The following is a 16,588-nucleotide window of genomic DNA, read 5'->3' as shown; positions in this document are numbered from 1 at the left end:
ACTTGTCAACGTACAATTGACAATCGTTGGAACAAAGATGACAATATTCAATCGGACTTCTATTTCGTAACTCTCATGAATGGAAAGAAAGTTGTCAGATGTTACGAATGCAAGATATCATTCGAAAACAACCAATGGATCCCATATTAGATTTCACCACTACCCTGAACCTACATAATCAATATCCAATCTGCTCAAAAATAATAATACCGTCATCCAATCAATTAACTCCCAACTTCACTGATCCAATAAATATACAAATTTATTTTGAACAATATAGTGACATGATCAAAGAATAATAATATCTATAAATTACTTTATAAGTAAATATATTTTTAAGGGTTTATTTAGAATTTATCTAGCTGGGATATTTTTCCTCCAGAGTAAATTGAAACAGTCTCCAATTCGATACGCTCTGGAACAATCTCGGTGATCTGGTCTGGTTTCCTACATTTGCGAATGGCAAATGCTATTCCCATCGCAAGTATTATGGCACCAATGACAACAGCAGCAATCCATCCTAGATTCTTCTTTCCAGCACCAGGTGGGATTGGAACACACTTCTCCACGCTGAATCCAATGATTGATTGACACTTGGCAGTGTTCAATATGGTCATTGTGTAATTGCCACCCTCGGCCAGATCGATCAACAAGTCGCTTGAAGGAGTGTTGACAATGTCCAATGTAGTGTTGATTGTGTTGCTACTGTTGGTGTCAGAGACGATTGTGATGTAGTAGCTACCTGGGATGTTGATACCAATTGCCAAGCGTTGGCATTGTGTTGTGTTGGCAGTTGGGTTGATCATGAGTTGTTGTTGCAAGTTGACCAACTGTGATGGGAGACGACGTCTACACACTGGATCAGTGATGTTGACTTGGATTTGATATTGACCCACTGGGAAGGTTGACGCGTTGTATGCACTTCCATTGATGTTGGCGCTGAACTGCGAGATGGCGGTGTTCAAACCAAATGAGATGTTCAGTGGCACCAAGTCTGTGGCAGTGCATATTGCTGAGGATGGTGTGACTGCCAGTGATGGCTCACCGCCAGACACCTTGAGCGAATGCATCTTGAAGCAGAATGGACGACCAACTGGTGAGGAGAACATGTAATAGTTGTCCGAGGTCATTGTGGTGATGGCATTGTTTGATTGAGGCTGGTTTGGTCCAGTGTGGTCACCAAACTTGGGTATGGCCTGGTAGACTGTGGAGCTCGACAGACCACCCAGCACAGCATTGGTCGTGCCCTGGCAGGTCTCATTCTCCAACTTGCCAAAGTCGACTGGCTGTATTGAAGTCTCGACATTCACACTCAATAACAGGGTAATTGCCTTGCCTGTGACCATTGAAATGTATCTAAAGTTGATTCGCTCGCCATTGTTTGTGAGACCAGGTAACTCTCCATTAGTGGGCAACTCAATGTCATTGATTGTGACACCAATGAACTGGGCATGATTGACAAGGACAAATGTGAAGCTATCAAGTCCACAATCAGGTACTCGTACATAGTAGTTTGGCGATGGATCGGTTGACAATGTAACATTGACCGTGAGGTCTTTGATGCACTTCTGGTCACTCCATAAAGTCTTGAATCTAAATGTACCAGAAGCCATCACTGACATCTGGAATGGGTCGGTGTCGGACATGACGGATAAAGCGCTATTGTTGGGGTCTGGCAGCAGGACACTGAGTGCGACGTCAGGGTTTGACGAGCTGACTCGAATAGTACCAGTTGATGTCGTCTCTACATTAATGAGTGGGTCCTCCAACTGGGTGTTCAATGTGAATGTGGTCTGGCATGCTCCGGCACTGACAGTGTAGTTAGTGGCGCCTGGTTTCACATTAGTCAGTATCACAGACTCGGAGTTGATCTCGTATGTATGAATGCCCGTGTCGCCTTGCTTTCCGATCAACATAAAGATGCCATCACCTTCGCTGCAGGTCACTGGCTGTAACTTTCTCGCGGTGATTGTCAAGAGACCTGGTTGCACGACTGGTATGCTCACTTGTCCATTGCACGAACCATAAGTGAATGCCACATAACCAGCACCTCGCAATGTTAATTCACTTCCATTGAGTGCTGGCTTGATCCTGGTATAGTTGCCGGGATCCTCAATCGTCACTTTGGCGAGGCCAGTTGGGTCGATGCATGTTTCGACATACTTGGTGACTTGGTACTTGAATACAAAGTCTGGCATTGAGTTGGCGATGGTGACTTGGCCAGTCCAAGCACAAGCATATGCCTGGCTCTTGACGACAATGTTGTAGACTCCTGCGTCCAAGTTGGAAAGTGTGACTGGGTCACGACCCTGGACAGAGTATTTCTGTCCGTTGACATATATATCACTGTTGTCCATTGACGATGTGATGTTGAATGCACCATCAGAGCTGTAGAGACATGATGCATTCTTTACAACGATGGTTGGCGCGGGCATGGTACCGACGGGTACAACTGTGTTCACAAACAGGTCGCAGAGCTGGCCCTTTCTGTAGGTCCTGTCAAAGGTAGGACCTGGCTCGTAGTTGTTTGTGAGCGTGTTTGACTCATTCGTTGGGCTGATGTATGTAAGGATGCCGCCCACAGATGTGCCACACACCTGGGCCGGGTCGAAAGTGTAGGTAAAGGAGATGTCGGTCAACTTGGGCTGGCGGTAGATATAGTTGTACTTGGGTGTCTTGATGCCCAATGAGGTGCTCGGGCATGCGCTGCCGTTGGCCGAGATGTAGGTGTAGTTGAGGTAGTACTCTGCTCTTGGTACGTTGTCCAGCACACCATCGACAGCATAGTACACATTATGGTTGAAGGAGTTGAACAATGAGATGTTGGTGAAGTCCATGTAGTTGGGGATTGTGAAGCCAGTGTCGAACCAGCACGATGTTTGATCGGTTGGATAGGGCTTCTCGATGAGTAATGGCAGTGGATGTGTTGGCATAATCACGTACACATCGGTAGAGCATGATGTCTGTACATTGTACTTGGTATTATAGTCTGCCTTGAATGTTGTGTTGGTCGCGTCAAGGAATGGGATAGTACGATATGGATAATCAGCCATCACTACAAGCTGAGCATGTCCAGACAAAGTCACAATTCCAGTTCCATCCACACATTCATTGGTGTTGTCAATCTTCCAGGTCAACTCAAAGTCTTGATTGATCGATGAAGGTGTGAGTTAGATTGGTGGTATGATTCCATAATCAATCAATTATACATACTTGAGGGAGGGACTTCAACTTTGATTGGATCTCTGGTACTACACCTGTCACCATCATTTGAGTAATATGACACAACTATTCCTGATTGATCAACTTTGACCAGGGTGTCATTTGTTTGAGTTTCACCAATGAGCCATTTGATTGTTCCATTGACTTGGTCTGATAGTGAGAGTTGGACATAGTAGTCGGTTGGACAGATGTTGGAGTCGCGTGGAGTGACCACCACTTGTGGGATGGACCTGGGGAGCTTCAAGAAGAACCTTTGTACACCACAGTCATCTGATGTTGTATCCAAGAGATATGATCCAACTTCACTCAAGAATGACAAGTTCTCCCAGAGTCCAGTCGATGTTGGATTCATCACTTGATAATTGGCACGCAATGTCATGCTGGTGAACAAGTTGGGGTTGGTCACTTGGATGGATCCATTGGACTTTGAACAAAATGTTGGTTTGATCACAACATTTGGAATTGATCCAACTGATGTGATTGGGTTGGGGTAGACCGAGACGAACTTGCATATCTCCTTATCAATCTCTGAACAAATGACGACGGATCCAGCTTGCATGGGCACAGGGTTGACCAAGATTGGTGTGGACTTGTTGTAGTTGGAGACTGAGGTGGTTCCAACTTGTATGGTGTCAGGGCAGTCCATATTGAATGTTGAGATTGGGTATGAGTTGGGACACTTAAGTATAGTAGTGAACTCTGGTACAAATATTGGTATATTTGAAATTGTACTTGATGTATTATCATTTATACAATAATATGTTATAGTATATAGACCACTTGTTCTAATAATATATCCACCAATAGTTGAATTATAAGGTAGTTGAGGTGTAATTGTAATTTGATTATAATTATCTTGATTGATTATTATTATTTGTGCTGGATTGATTCCGGATGGTTGACTACAAGTTCCATTTATAATATTAATTTCCGGTTGTGAACATGTTGCATCGGCATTGACAACACCACCACTGATCATAAAAATAGTGATGATGACGATCATAAACTTGATCATTGATGTCTTTATCATTCTATCTCTATAAATCTTTGTAAGTTTTAAAGAAAATAATGACTAAGTTGGTCAGATCTGAGGATTTATTTATAAGTCAGGGATTGTCGTGTCTTATCCGAGTGGTCGTCACAAATCAAGGACCACACGATCGTCCATTCAATCACCAATCCCTTGCCTCAAATGCCTTGATTGCCCCAACACAAAACGATCAGTCCCCCATCATTTTGACATTTTTGAATCGATTTGCAAAAAGCAAGCATTCAAGTCGAACTTCCCACAAAGATGAGATTGCTTCAACGCTTTGTCATCAAATTCATTCAAATACATTATCATTGTTATAACAAATAATAATAATGACGTCTACTACTTCTACTACTACTACAACGACAACAACAAATGATATTAATTATAATGATTTATGGTGTGGACCTAGATTGAAACAATTATGGAAGACTTTACAATTGTGTGCAGAGTCTTATCAATCAATGCAAAGGACAAGTGCAGAGATAACAGAACACTTTGAACTATTGATAAAGGTTATGATTGCACAAGAACATAAACTAAAGACACCAATCAATGATCATATCAATCAACTATCAACAACCATCAATGATATAATCAATGAGATAATAGATCTAAATAATATTATTAAACTAAGTAATAATAATAATAGTGGAGTTCAAGTTAGTAATAACAACAATGATGATGAAGTTGATGATGAAGTTTGTGACATTGAAGATGATGATGATGATAATATAATACAATTGATTGAATCGATTAGTACATGTACGGATATCGAACAGTTTATAAAGAATACAAAGTGTTTGAATAGGACTACATTGACATCTTCACATGTTGATAATCATGGACTGTTATCAATGATCAATAGTCATCATCAACATACTCAGTCGCAACCATATGATGATCGTGCAAGATCACAACTTTCTCCATGTCGACTCATTGTCGACTCGATCAAACTACGAGGCATCAAGAAACAAATTGATCAATGCTTCAAGATGATCACACCTTTTGCCAATCGATCCGATTACCACAATCACATCATGGCACTACATGGCAACAATCTCTCGATGATCACGCTGGACAAGCTTGAATGGTCATCGAACAACGTTGGAATGCCGGGACTCAACGGACCATTCGACAGCGTGTTCACATCGATCGTGTATGCTCGTGGACATGTCTACATGTTTGGCGGCCCCGAGCGTCAGGGCACCTACACTCGCTACTCGCTGGACAGCAAGCAAGTATATGAAGGTGCCATCACCACTATATCGGGTGGTCGCGGCATATCCACCTGCTACGATGGTGACAAGACGATCTACCTGGTCGGAGGCCACGACAACAATCACACGCGAATGAACCGTATCTCTTCGTTCAACATTGAAACCAGACATTTTGCCCCAGTTGGTACGCTTCCATTGGCTATCTCACTCGCCAACACTTACTTCCACAATGGTAGTTTGATCATTGTAGTGGGCAACAATCAAGTCTACTCTTTCACGCTCGACCCACCTATGAGTATCTGTACTCCTCTTTTGACAGACATCAACTATTCGAGCTCTGGCTCAAACTGCTTTGATCATGATACCAATCAGTTGTATATAATCACCAATCAATCATTTATAAGGTACTCATTAGTGGATAAGAAGAAGACGACATTATCAAAGGCTCCAGATCATATACATCAACAATATGGTCGAAGAATGATCTACCATCGATCATGTGGAATCATATATCTTGGTGGAGAGGGCAACAACTATCAATACTCGATACCAGACGACAAGTGGACATTGCTCAATGAGTTGAGTGACAATGACACCATCACCAGCCGAATATGGAGTGGTGCATGTTTGATCATGGACTCTGTCCACCCTGTGACGACCGAGCCTACTGTAGACACGTCCAACAAGAGAAAGCAAACAGACAAACCAACGGTCAAGCCAGTCAAAAAGGACAAACCAGCCAAACCAGCCAATATGGCCAAGAAGTCAATGACTACCAAGAGAACGAACAAATGAATGATTATTTGATTGTTAATGAATGTTACGTATTGTGTACACCTCCAAACATACAACGACGACATGTAGTTGTAGTCTGGAGATGTGGAAGGGACAGACGCCTGGGGTTTATTTAGGCGGATGGCGGAATTCCAATGTGCTCATTGGATGTTAACTCTTGGTTCTGCTTGTCCTCTGGGTTCTTCTCGAGGTCAAGCTCACGGTTATCATTGTTGTTGGTGTTGTTGGCAACATCTTGCTCCTCTTGGCCCATTGTGTTGCCACCTCTGATGTCCGGGAGGAAGAGATAGAGACTCACTGTGCAAACCAGACCAATACCACCAAAGATCCAGAACATTGTACTTTGGCCCAAGTACTTGACCACGAACAGGAACACGAATGACAATATCAAGTTGAAGCACCATTGCATCGCATTAATAATTGGTGATCCAATATTCTTGATGTCCTCTGGCATGATCTCATTGATGACGAACCAGAACTACATTGATTCATTGATTGATTGAGTGGATGTTAGTGACTTTGATTGATAGATTTAAGTGATCGAGAGTAACATACCAAAGTACCAATGGATGCCTCAAAGGCGGCAACAAACATGAAGAGGAAGACGATGGCGGTCCATCCCTTGGCAGTACCGGTAACAAGGAGGAAGACAAAGGCAATGACAAGGTCACTGATTGTCATGACCATGGCACCAGTGAATAGGAGTGCCTTCCTTCCAACACGCTCAACCAATGAGATGGCAATGAGTGTGGTCGATACATTCCAGATCTGAAGGATGACAGCGGCAATCTCTGGACCATCACGACCCTCGATACCAGCGTCCAAGAAGATCTTGGTCGAGAAGTACATGAATGCATTGATACCAGTGAATTGTGACACAACGGCAAGGATGAACCCGATAAACATTGGACGTCTGGCACGCTTGGTGAACAATAATCCAATACCACCTGATGATTGATTGTTGGCGGCCTTGCTCTTACGACTCTCCTCAAATGATGGCGACTCCTTCATAATGAACCAACAGACGAATAACATCACACCTGGTACAGCACCAATTGCAAACATCCATCTCCATCCATTATTAGTTCTCTTCAGAAGCAATCCAATAACATTGGCCAAGAGGATACCAACGGTGATGGCAATCTAAATCATGATTGATAATTCATGTTGAAGTTAATATAAGTTCGAGCGATTGGTGAGTGTTTGGGTGAGGATGGAATAGTTCCACTGATAGATTGATTGAGTGATTGGAATAGTTCCAACGTATGATTGATAGAGGGATTGAATGAGTGATGGAATGATAGTTACCTGGAAGAATGAGCCGAGGAATCCTTTCTTCTCTTTGGGCACGTTCTCGGCAACCATCAATGGGCAGACACTTGAACCACATCCAACTCCAAGTCCAAGGAGTACTCTAAGGAGACAGACGGCGACGACAGAGTTGACAGCGGCAGATCCAATTGCACCACCAACACACGACAAGGCAGTGAATAGTACAACATATCTACGACCAATCTTGTTGGCAATGACACCACCACCAACTGAACCAATGAGTGCTCCAAGCAATATACTAACGACGATCAAACTTTGTGGAACAGTATCCAAGTCAAAGTCATTGGAGATTGGATTCAAGGCAAGAGCAATGATACCAGTGTTGTAACCAAAGATCAGTCCACCAGAGCATGACAGCGAGACCAAGAACCAAGGATTAAAGGCCAATGGAACTTTTGTTCCATCACCCTTTCCAGGTGATTGTGTTGATGTTACAGCCATTATTATTATAAATTAAAATTATTGGATATATTGGATATTATTATTATTATTATATGGTTGATACAAATATTATTGTAATAATATACTGATATAGAGATAGAGATGGAAATTGAAATGGAAATGGAGATAGAGATATTAACTGTTAGTTTAACGGATACTTTTACGTTACCCAATTACTTGGATTGAAATGTTGGGATAAAATAGAGGTGAGGTATTATTGGATATATGAATTGAAAAGTGGATGGATGGATGGTTGGATGACTTACATCGATGACGGATACAGATACTTGGACACTTTGAATTGAGATATATATTTATAATGTGTGTATGAGTGTGTTGAATGATGATGTGTTATTATGAGTGGGAGTGAGTGTGAGTGTGTGTTTGAGTTTGATTGGATGACGACGGAAATGAATGAATGAATGAATGAACTAACTACTTGTTACAAATATAAACAATTGTCAGTGTTTGATTGTTCCAACTACAAAATGTCAAGAGGAAATTTCGAAATGATTAGTACAGAATGTGTTGGTGTGGAGCATTTATAGATTAGTTGGTTGTCAGAGGGTGGGTCTCTAGCTGTGTCGGTATGCTTGCCAGTCCAATGATATTGACTTACCAATGACATTCCAGATGCGATGATTGAATTGCATTCATACTGGATGCTGTAAAGACAATTTGGAGATGGATGTGATTGATCAGCTGCAGTAGGTCTGGTTGTGGGTGGGGGGAGGGGTGAGGGTGAAGTTAGGGTAACCAACCCATCTTCATTATTAACCTGTCTTTGCAAGACTGGTGCCAATATCTAATCAGGAAAGAGGAGGAGTAGGGGTCAATGACACTGGCTAATGCCGATGTCCAACCTACACTCTGGGGGGTGTGTGTGTGTTTGAGTATGTTTATATCTCACCTCTGACCTATCTTGTGATGTCGGTGGGTGTGTGCCGGAGTGGGAGTGTGGTGTGGGTGGGGGTAATCACCACATTCGGCCGAATGTGGGGGTGGATCGAACAAATCAACGAGATCAATGGGGTTGTGGGGGTTGAGATGAACTGTGATCTGAAAATGGGGGCAATTGCCAATGCCAATACCAATGTCTTTCTTTGATTCATTGTCAATGTCAATTCCAAGTTTATAGCCAAAGCGCGCGCGCCAATGCCATCCATCCCCATTGGAGAATGACATTGTCCAATTGCCAGAGAGAAGGTACACAGAGTTCGTTTGTTAGCACATCATGATGCAAACCTAGCATTGCCAATGAACTCTTCGCGTTTGGTCATTATTATTATTATCATAAGTCGTTGTCGTCTTCGTCGTCGTCGTCTTTAGACTTTGATACAATAGACTTGTCTCACTCCTCCAAGGATCCAATGATCATTCATTATGGCCAAGTATATCCGATTGGTCAATGAAACCAACTACCCAAAAAAGTGATGATGAAGTTGAAGTTGTAGTAGTTATAAATATATATATATATATTATGTATATAATTATATAACAAAAAGGATCGGTCGCGCAAATGAGCGAGCGAATAGGATTGAATAGTACAATATAATAAAAGGTTGGGTTGGTTCATGTGTGTCGCAATGTCAATTGAGTCCAAAGGTCCAAGCAGGTCAAAAGATTGTCAAGATGACTCTCCAAGAATCATTCTTGAGAAGGATTGACTGCCAACGATCTTGGTCTGCAGGTAGTCGATGTAGTCGCTGAGATACATCGATATCTGCTCAGACTCTGGCGTGTGGAACACGAATATACCCTGTGAATAGTCGCCAAAGTCCAGTGAAAGGCTCTGCTGCTCCTTGGAGTATGACCACTTTCTAAGTTGTGTCAAAGGGAACTCCAGCAACAGTTTCTAGATTGATGGGTGGGTGGGATAGTTCCAAAGTGTGAGTGATTGATTGGACATTGATTGAATGATTGAATGAGCTTAACTTACCCTGTTCTTTGCGATCATTATTAATATACACTTGCGAGAGAAGCCTAGTAGCAAGGAGCTGTTGTTGGATGAGAGCAATGAGTTGTGATTGGGCGTGACGAATGGGTTGTGATTCTTGTCCTTCTGTTTGACTGTGAAGAATGTTGCACCAAAGGTCTTGAGCGAGCGACATAGTTGCACGTAGCGGAACTTGGCATAGACCTCTTTGATGCCGCGCAGATTGCGATGCTCCTTGTAGATGTGCTTCTCGATCTTTTGGAACGACATGCCCCACAGCTCCAGACAGTCGGCCGGCAAAAAGAACTTGAGGTCCTGCTGCTTGAGGAAGCCGGCCTTGTGTATGGTGGGATTGTGATCGCCAAAGTTGATCTGGAACAGTGTGGCCGCCAGCTGTATCGACTCCTCCATGGAAGCCGCGTACGTGTTGGAGATGATGGCGTCGCGTGATTGGAAGAAAAGCAGGTTGAAGTAGACTGGGTCGTTCTGACAGTCGTCCGAGGCAGTGTCATGCGCGTAGAACTTCTTCTTGAACAATAGTTTGGCGTCGCGGTGCACGTGTTGTTGGGAGAGCGCGACGTATGGGCGCAGCCAAGTGCCATTGCCGCCCATAAACTCATCGTTCTGGTTCGAAGCCGAAGAAACTGGGTCGTTTGGATTGATCGTCTGCACCTGCAATGAGAAGTCCTCTGTATTCCTAATGCCCACCCTCATTCCAATCTCTTGTGTGATCTCTGCCACCGTCTTCTTCTCGTCGACAATGAACTTCTTAACCTTCTTGTCCGAGAACTTAACAATGATCTCACGCTCCTGTACGATGGGGTCTGGGAAAGGTCAAGGGCAATGTGTTAGGGTAAGGGTAAGGGTTGGGGATGAGATAAGGTGGCGTGCGTACCTTTGGAGAATGATTGCATCATCTTGGATGAGAGATCGGTGAGCACTCGCATGACCTTGGTCACTTTGTTGTCCTTGTATAACTCCTTCTTTGAGAGCATTGGATTGTCTTCGTTGACCAGTGTATACAGTGGATTGATGTACATCTTCTTTGGTTCAATATACAGTGGACACTTCTTTGTGTTTGTGGACGAAGATGACAGCAAGCCACCGCCAATGAGTGATGACTTTGATATCTTGCCATCCTCCAATGACGATGTGGAGCAGGCAGACAGCCTGCGCCGCGATGATATCTTGGCCACGGTGCTGTAGTCCCTGTCCCATTGCTTCTGGATGACCGGCATGTTGCGCAGATTGTGATGGATGTATGATGAGAGCACGTAGGAGATGGCCTCGGCCTCGGGCGTCGTGAATGTCATGTTGCGATCAAACTCAATCGTGAACATGTTGTTGAGCACCTGCCACTTCTTGACGCTGGGCAGTGCGTACAGGTGCACCGACGACTTGGTGAATGGGTTCAGGATGAGGATGGTCTCGGCAGAGATGCCAAACAGGAAGCTGTCCGTGCACATCGTCACCTTGAAGAATGTGTAGCCATAGGTCTTGAGCGACTTGGCCAACTGGATGTAGTTTAGCTTTGCCTTCTGCTCGGTCATGCCCGCCAGCTTCTGGTATTGAGCGACAATCTCGCGCTGTGTGCTGCGCAGCGACGTCGACGACGATGATGAGGGCGCGTAGTCCGCGGGCAGGAAGTCGCGTAGCTTGATCGAGTCGAGCTGGAACTCACGTTGATTGTAGTCGCCGAAACAGATCTGACATTGAAGTGCGGCAAACAGCACCGACTCGGCCTGCGAGCATGGGTGCGAGCCGTCGAGTATCGCGTCAAAGCATTGGCAAAAGACAAAGTGCAGCATGTCGGGGTTCATGGAGAAGTCGATGATGATGTCGCCCGAGAAGCAGAACTGGCGCTTCAGGAAGAACGTGGCGTAGAGCGGGTCGATGCCCTGCTCGGGGATGGTGACGTCCGAGGCGAGCCAGCGGCCGACCTCCTCGCGCTCCGTCTCGAGCTTCAGACTGAACTCGTCGGGGTAGCGCAGACTGAGCTTGTTGGCCAGGTCGCTCGAAATCTCGGCCACGGTCTTGGACTCGTCGACGATGAACGTCTTGACGGTCTCGTCGAGCAGCATGCTGCTCTGGTGCAGCGGGTGGACGACACGCTCCCACGGCCCGTAGAACTTGATCTTGAGCGTGCGCATCGTGTTCTTGAACTCCAGCGTCTCGTTAGGGTCGATGTCGTAGTCGGCCAGTGTGCGGTCCAGCTTCAGCCAGCGCGCGTTTCTAAACTGGCCGCTCTGCTGGAAGAGTCCGTAGCGATCAATGTCGCCCCAAGAGGAACTGAATCCCGCTGGGTTATAGTTCTCAATGTCGTTGAACTCATCGATCAGGTCATCATCTTGGTATCCAATGTTATTGTTGTTATTGTTGTTCGCTGTTGTAGTTGTTGATGTTGAGGTTGTGGTCGTTGTAGTCGTGGTCGCTGTTGGGAACACCATCGCCGCGGCAGTAACGCCAGCACCGCCAGTTGCGCCAATACCTCCAGTCGCGCCAATACCACCAGCAGCACCAACAATATGTTGTTCGGATGTTGTGTTGGGACTGATGGACCGCCGCCTCTGTGATGACTTTTCCATAAAGTCTCGCTTCTCTTCGTTGACGACGCGTTGATAGATCTGATGAATGACGTGATCGATCTTGGAGTAGATTGAGAAGCGCATGGTAATGCAGCGATTCTGTCGCACAAGTCTGATCTTGATGGGACGTGTCTGAACGCCAGATGACACATCATTGGGATGTAATCGCGACACCATGAAGCTGATCAACTTCTCGATCAAGTTAAGTGGAATACGCTGCAAGTCCTCATTATTATACTCCATCTTCTCCATGATTGATATAAAGCATAGCTCTACCAATGTTGGCATCATTGTTTGTTGTTGTAGTTGTTGTTGTTGTGGATGTATTTGAAGTATTTGTGTATCTGGCTGCTGTTGTTGTTGTTGTTGTTGTTGCAACTGAGGCTGAGGAGCAACAGCTCCCTGTGATTGTTGCTGTGGCTGCATCATCCTTTTATATATATATATATATAACTAGTCTATAGACTTGCTCGTGCTAATCTACTTCCTTTTAACTGTTTGTTGTACCAGCTTCAAACTAACAAAGTGATGGTACTTGTACGAGCAGCAAGCTGCTCAATGTTTGAATTGATTGATTGATTGATTGACTGAATGGTATGAATGATATGAATGATTGAATGAATGGTACGATTGATTGGTTGATTGAATGATTGACTGTTGTTGTTGATGTTTGTTTTAGACTCTATCTCTATCTCTCTTTGTGCACACGCACATGCACATACACTCAGTCAAGTCTTGTTATCTATCTCTAACACATACACATATACATACACATACAATCACATACATACATAGATACACATAAATTATCAATGATACTAACCACTCTTTGATGATACCATACCAAATCAACTCGGACACCAAAACCATTCAGTGCACGAGTTTCGGTCTTTGAGGGAAGAGGGGGAGCCCAAATTAGCACACTTTGATTCAATCACAACACTTGTTGTGCTGTGTTTATGTGTGTGTTTGGATTGATGGTGATGAGCATCAATAGCTGTTTGATTGAATGGAGGCAACAACCATTGTACACCCATGAACAACTATTAATAATCTTTAATAATTAACAACTTATGGGGAGTCGTCAGCTTCCTCCACATAATAATCATTCCACCACTATTGTTATTTTCGATATATATTTATATGACGATCATTCAATCAATCAATCAATCAAACAATCAATCAATCAATCACACAAATATATAAAATTAACACACAGACAATTATTATTATTAATATAATATTAATATCATCAAACAATCAATCAATCAAGACAGACAGACAGATAGGTAGGTTATTATTTAGATATACAAACAATCATAATTTCCCACCTTGAACACTTTGGAAGGTTGGATTGATTGAACACAATGGGTGGATAGATTTGATGGTTGGACTCTTTAGAGAGGACCATATGACTTCCTTCAGCACAACAACAACAACAACTCAATAGTTATGTCGATATCGATCTAGTGTGTGTGTGGTAGTTGTTTAATTGTTTGTTGGAGACCACCCCATACACGTCCCCTTCACCTTCACTCCACTTCACTTCAATTCAAAAAACAAAACAAAAACAAACAAACAACAAAACAAAACATAACAGCAAAGAATGGGTGTTCTTGTTGTTCGGCATCCATCATTTATTTATTATTATTATTAACAACATCCATTCAAATAATAATAATTCTACATTATAAAACATCATACATATATATACATTCATTATCATTCATTCATTCAATCATTCATTCATTCAACAACATTAGATATACATTAAGATAAAATATATTTTGCGCGCAATCGTTAACAACAACAACAACAACTACATTCATTCAAACAACATAATATTAATAATTATTACTTTAGCATTAGCAATATCAAACAGATAATAATAATAATAATAACAAAATGAACAGAGAATTCAAGATTGTTGTCTTGGGATCAGGTGGTGTTGGCAAGTCTGCCCTCACAGTACAATTCGTCCAAGGTATCTTTGTTGAGAAGGTAAGTTCAGTCCTCATCCAACATGAATGAATGATATACATGCTAACTGACAATTATCAATCATCATTATAGTATGACCCAACAATTGAGGACAGTTATAGAAAGCAAGTTGAGGTCGATGGTGTTCAATATATGTTGGAGATCCTTGATACTGCTGGTACCGAGCAGTTCACTGCCATGAGAGATCTGTACATGAAGAATGGCCAGGGATTCGTGTTGGTATACAGTATCATCTCCAACTCGACATTTGGCGAGTTGCCCGACCTGCGAGAGCAGATCCTGCGTGTGAAGGACTGCGAGGACGTGCCCATGGTTTTGGTCGGCAACAAGTGCGACCTTGGCGATCAGCGCCAGGTGTCCACCGAGCAGGGCCAAGAGCTGGCACAGAAGTTTGGCAGCTGCATCTTCATGGAGGCTTCGGCCAAGAACAAGATCAACGTCGAGCACATCTTCTTTGAGCTCGTCCGTCAGGTCAACCGCAAGAACCCCCAGGGTCCAGCCAAGAAGGAGAAGTCTCGTTGTATGATATTGTAAAGACTCATTCATTCAATCAATCATTCAAACATCCTTCTAGCCAGCCAGTCAGTATCAGCCAACAACAACAATATGTACGCCCGGCCAACATGTGGTTGGCCAATCAATCCCAAGAGGAGGGAGGATGAGGTCATGGCGCGAATCAACTCAACCAACTCATTACTCCAACCATTGATCAAGTGATGGCACATGCCAACACATGTCATAACAACAATGACCTCGTCCTCCTCCTCTTCCTCATCATCATCTGTAACATTATCCCCTTCAATGCGACACCAATACCTCGAAGTAAACCATACCTTGTCTATATTTCTTTAATTAATAACTAGTTGATTGAGTGTTGCTCTCTCTCTCTCTCTCTCTCTCTATCTTGTTGTCTACATGACTTTGCTCGTTGACTCGTCGTAACTCGTTACATGTTGTGTGTGTCTTGTTTGCCAATGTTTGAGTGTCTTGCAAGGATGCGTGACCATGATATCCAATGAGTGTTATTGTTGTTGTAGATTGATGTTGTCGCTTGATGTTGATGATGATGTCGATATCCTCGTTTAAGTGAATGTGTGTATATATTGTATTGTTATATGATGATGACGATCAATGTCCTCCAACATGTTCATTGTTTGTTCGTCATTGATACTGCAGGAATTGTAGTCGCCGATGATGTTACTGATGTTACTGATGTTGTAGTTGTAGGTACAGATGCATCAGCATACTGATCCAAGAACTTCTGTTTCTTCTCATTGTCCTCTTGTCGACCAAAGTACAACGCTGAACCAAACACAGCAAAGAAGGCTACATAATTTAATCGTTCGAATCTCTTCAAGTAACGAAGCATACGTGATCGTGTAAACCTCATGTCTTTGTCACTCTATCTCTCTCTTGTCTTCTGAGTCTGACCTTGTATGTATGTATGTATATGTTTGAGATTGACAATATGATTGATTGAGGCAACAAAGCAAGTGTCGACGCGTGTGGCTACCTTGCAAAACTTGTCGGTTGGAGGTGTAGCCCGCGATGGCATGTCTAGGATTGAGTGAATGTCACCCACCTCATTCAATCTTAATCAATCATTCAATCAATCAATCACATAATATATATATACACATACAGATAACATATATCACAAACAAGAATGAAAGATAGTAATAATACAATGTTGTTGCCTCTTGTTGTTCAAAGAGAGATATTGGAATGTGCCTTTGGAGGCACGAATGTTTATGCTACAACATTTAGATGGAGACTATCTTTGAATACAGTGTGCAAGAAATGGTTTGATTGGATGCGTACAATGGTCACTGATATGAAGGTCAGGGTATCGGTAGCATCGTCATTGCTCGGTCTGCAGACGGCGCACGATATTGCTCACATGCTGGACGATGCACATAACATATTGGCCAACTCAACACGCCTCACCCTGGTGTTCCCCTCGCCCTACTTCCCCTACTCGAGCTGGAGTAGCGAGTCGGTGCTCAAGACATTGCGGCAGGTG

General features: G+C 43.3%; 7 protein-coding genes across 7 annotated transcripts; 3 read left to right on the top strand and 4 right to left on the bottom strand.

Annotated features, from left to right (window-relative positions):
* Positions 1-347: 347 nt before the first annotated feature.
* SAMD00019534_063820 (hypothetical protein) lies at positions 348-3,868 on the bottom strand (the record flags this gene model as incomplete). Its single annotated transcript, XM_012898202.1, has 2 exons — positions 348-3,145; positions 3,214-3,868. The coding sequence occupies 2 exons, from the start codon at positions 3,866-3,868 to the stop codon at positions 348-350; spliced, it is 3,453 nt and encodes a 1,150-aa protein (XP_012753656.1).
* Positions 3,869-5,112: 1,244 nt separating this feature from the next.
* Positions 5,113-6,267, top strand: SAMD00019534_063810 (hypothetical protein; the record flags this gene model as incomplete). The annotated part of the gene is made up of 1 exon (XM_012898201.1): positions 5,113-6,267. A coding segment is annotated over one exon (1,155 nt), but the record flags the coding sequence as incomplete, so codon positions are not given.
* A 121-nt stretch (positions 6,268-6,388) lies between these two features.
* Positions 6,389-8,055, bottom strand: SAMD00019534_063800 (hypothetical protein; the record flags this gene model as incomplete). The annotated part of the gene is made up of 3 exons (XM_012898200.1): positions 6,389-6,748; positions 6,826-7,413; positions 7,579-8,055. Coding segments are annotated over 3 exons (1,425 nt in total), but the record flags the coding sequence as incomplete, so codon positions are not given.
* A 1,615-nt stretch (positions 8,056-9,670) lies between these two features.
* SAMD00019534_063790 (hypothetical protein) lies at positions 9,671-12,993 on the bottom strand (the record flags this gene model as incomplete). The annotated part of the gene is made up of 3 exons (XM_012898199.1): positions 9,671-9,898; positions 9,983-10,803; positions 10,875-12,993. The coding sequence occupies 3 exons, from the start codon at positions 12,991-12,993 to the stop codon at positions 9,671-9,673; spliced, it is 3,168 nt and encodes a 1,055-aa protein (XP_012753653.1).
* Positions 12,994-14,469: 1,476 nt separating this feature from the next.
* On the top strand, positions 14,470-15,282 carry SAMD00019534_063780 (hypothetical protein; the record flags this gene model as incomplete). The annotated part of the gene is made up of 3 exons (XM_012898198.1): positions 14,470-14,565; positions 14,638-15,085; positions 15,140-15,282. The coding sequence occupies 3 exons, from the start codon at positions 14,470-14,472 to the stop codon at positions 15,280-15,282; spliced, it is 687 nt and encodes a 228-aa protein (XP_012753652.1).
* A 138-nt stretch (positions 15,283-15,420) lies between these two features.
* Positions 15,421-15,693, bottom strand: SAMD00019534_063770 (hypothetical protein; the record flags this gene model as incomplete). The annotated part of the gene is made up of 1 exon (XM_012898197.1): positions 15,421-15,693. A coding segment is annotated over one exon (273 nt), but the record flags the coding sequence as incomplete, so codon positions are not given.
* Positions 15,694-16,387: 694 nt separating this feature from the next.
* Positions 16,388-16,585, top strand: SAMD00019534_063750 (hypothetical protein; the record flags this gene model as incomplete). The annotated part of the gene is made up of 1 exon (XM_012898196.1): positions 16,388-16,585. A coding segment is annotated over one exon (198 nt), but the record flags the coding sequence as incomplete, so codon positions are not given.
* Between the last annotated feature and the right edge of the window lie 3 nt (positions 16,586-16,588).

The sequence above is a fragment of the Acytostelium subglobosum genome, assembly GCF_000787575.1.
Source record: "Acytostelium subglobosum LB1 DNA, scaffold: scaffold12, whole genome shotgun sequence".
Lineage (NCBI taxonomy): Eukaryota > Evosea > Eumycetozoa > Acytosteliales > Acytosteliaceae > Acytostelium > Acytostelium subglobosum.
The sequence above is the reverse complement of the archived record's forward strand: the minus strand, read 5'-3'. Positions and strand labels throughout refer to the sequence as shown.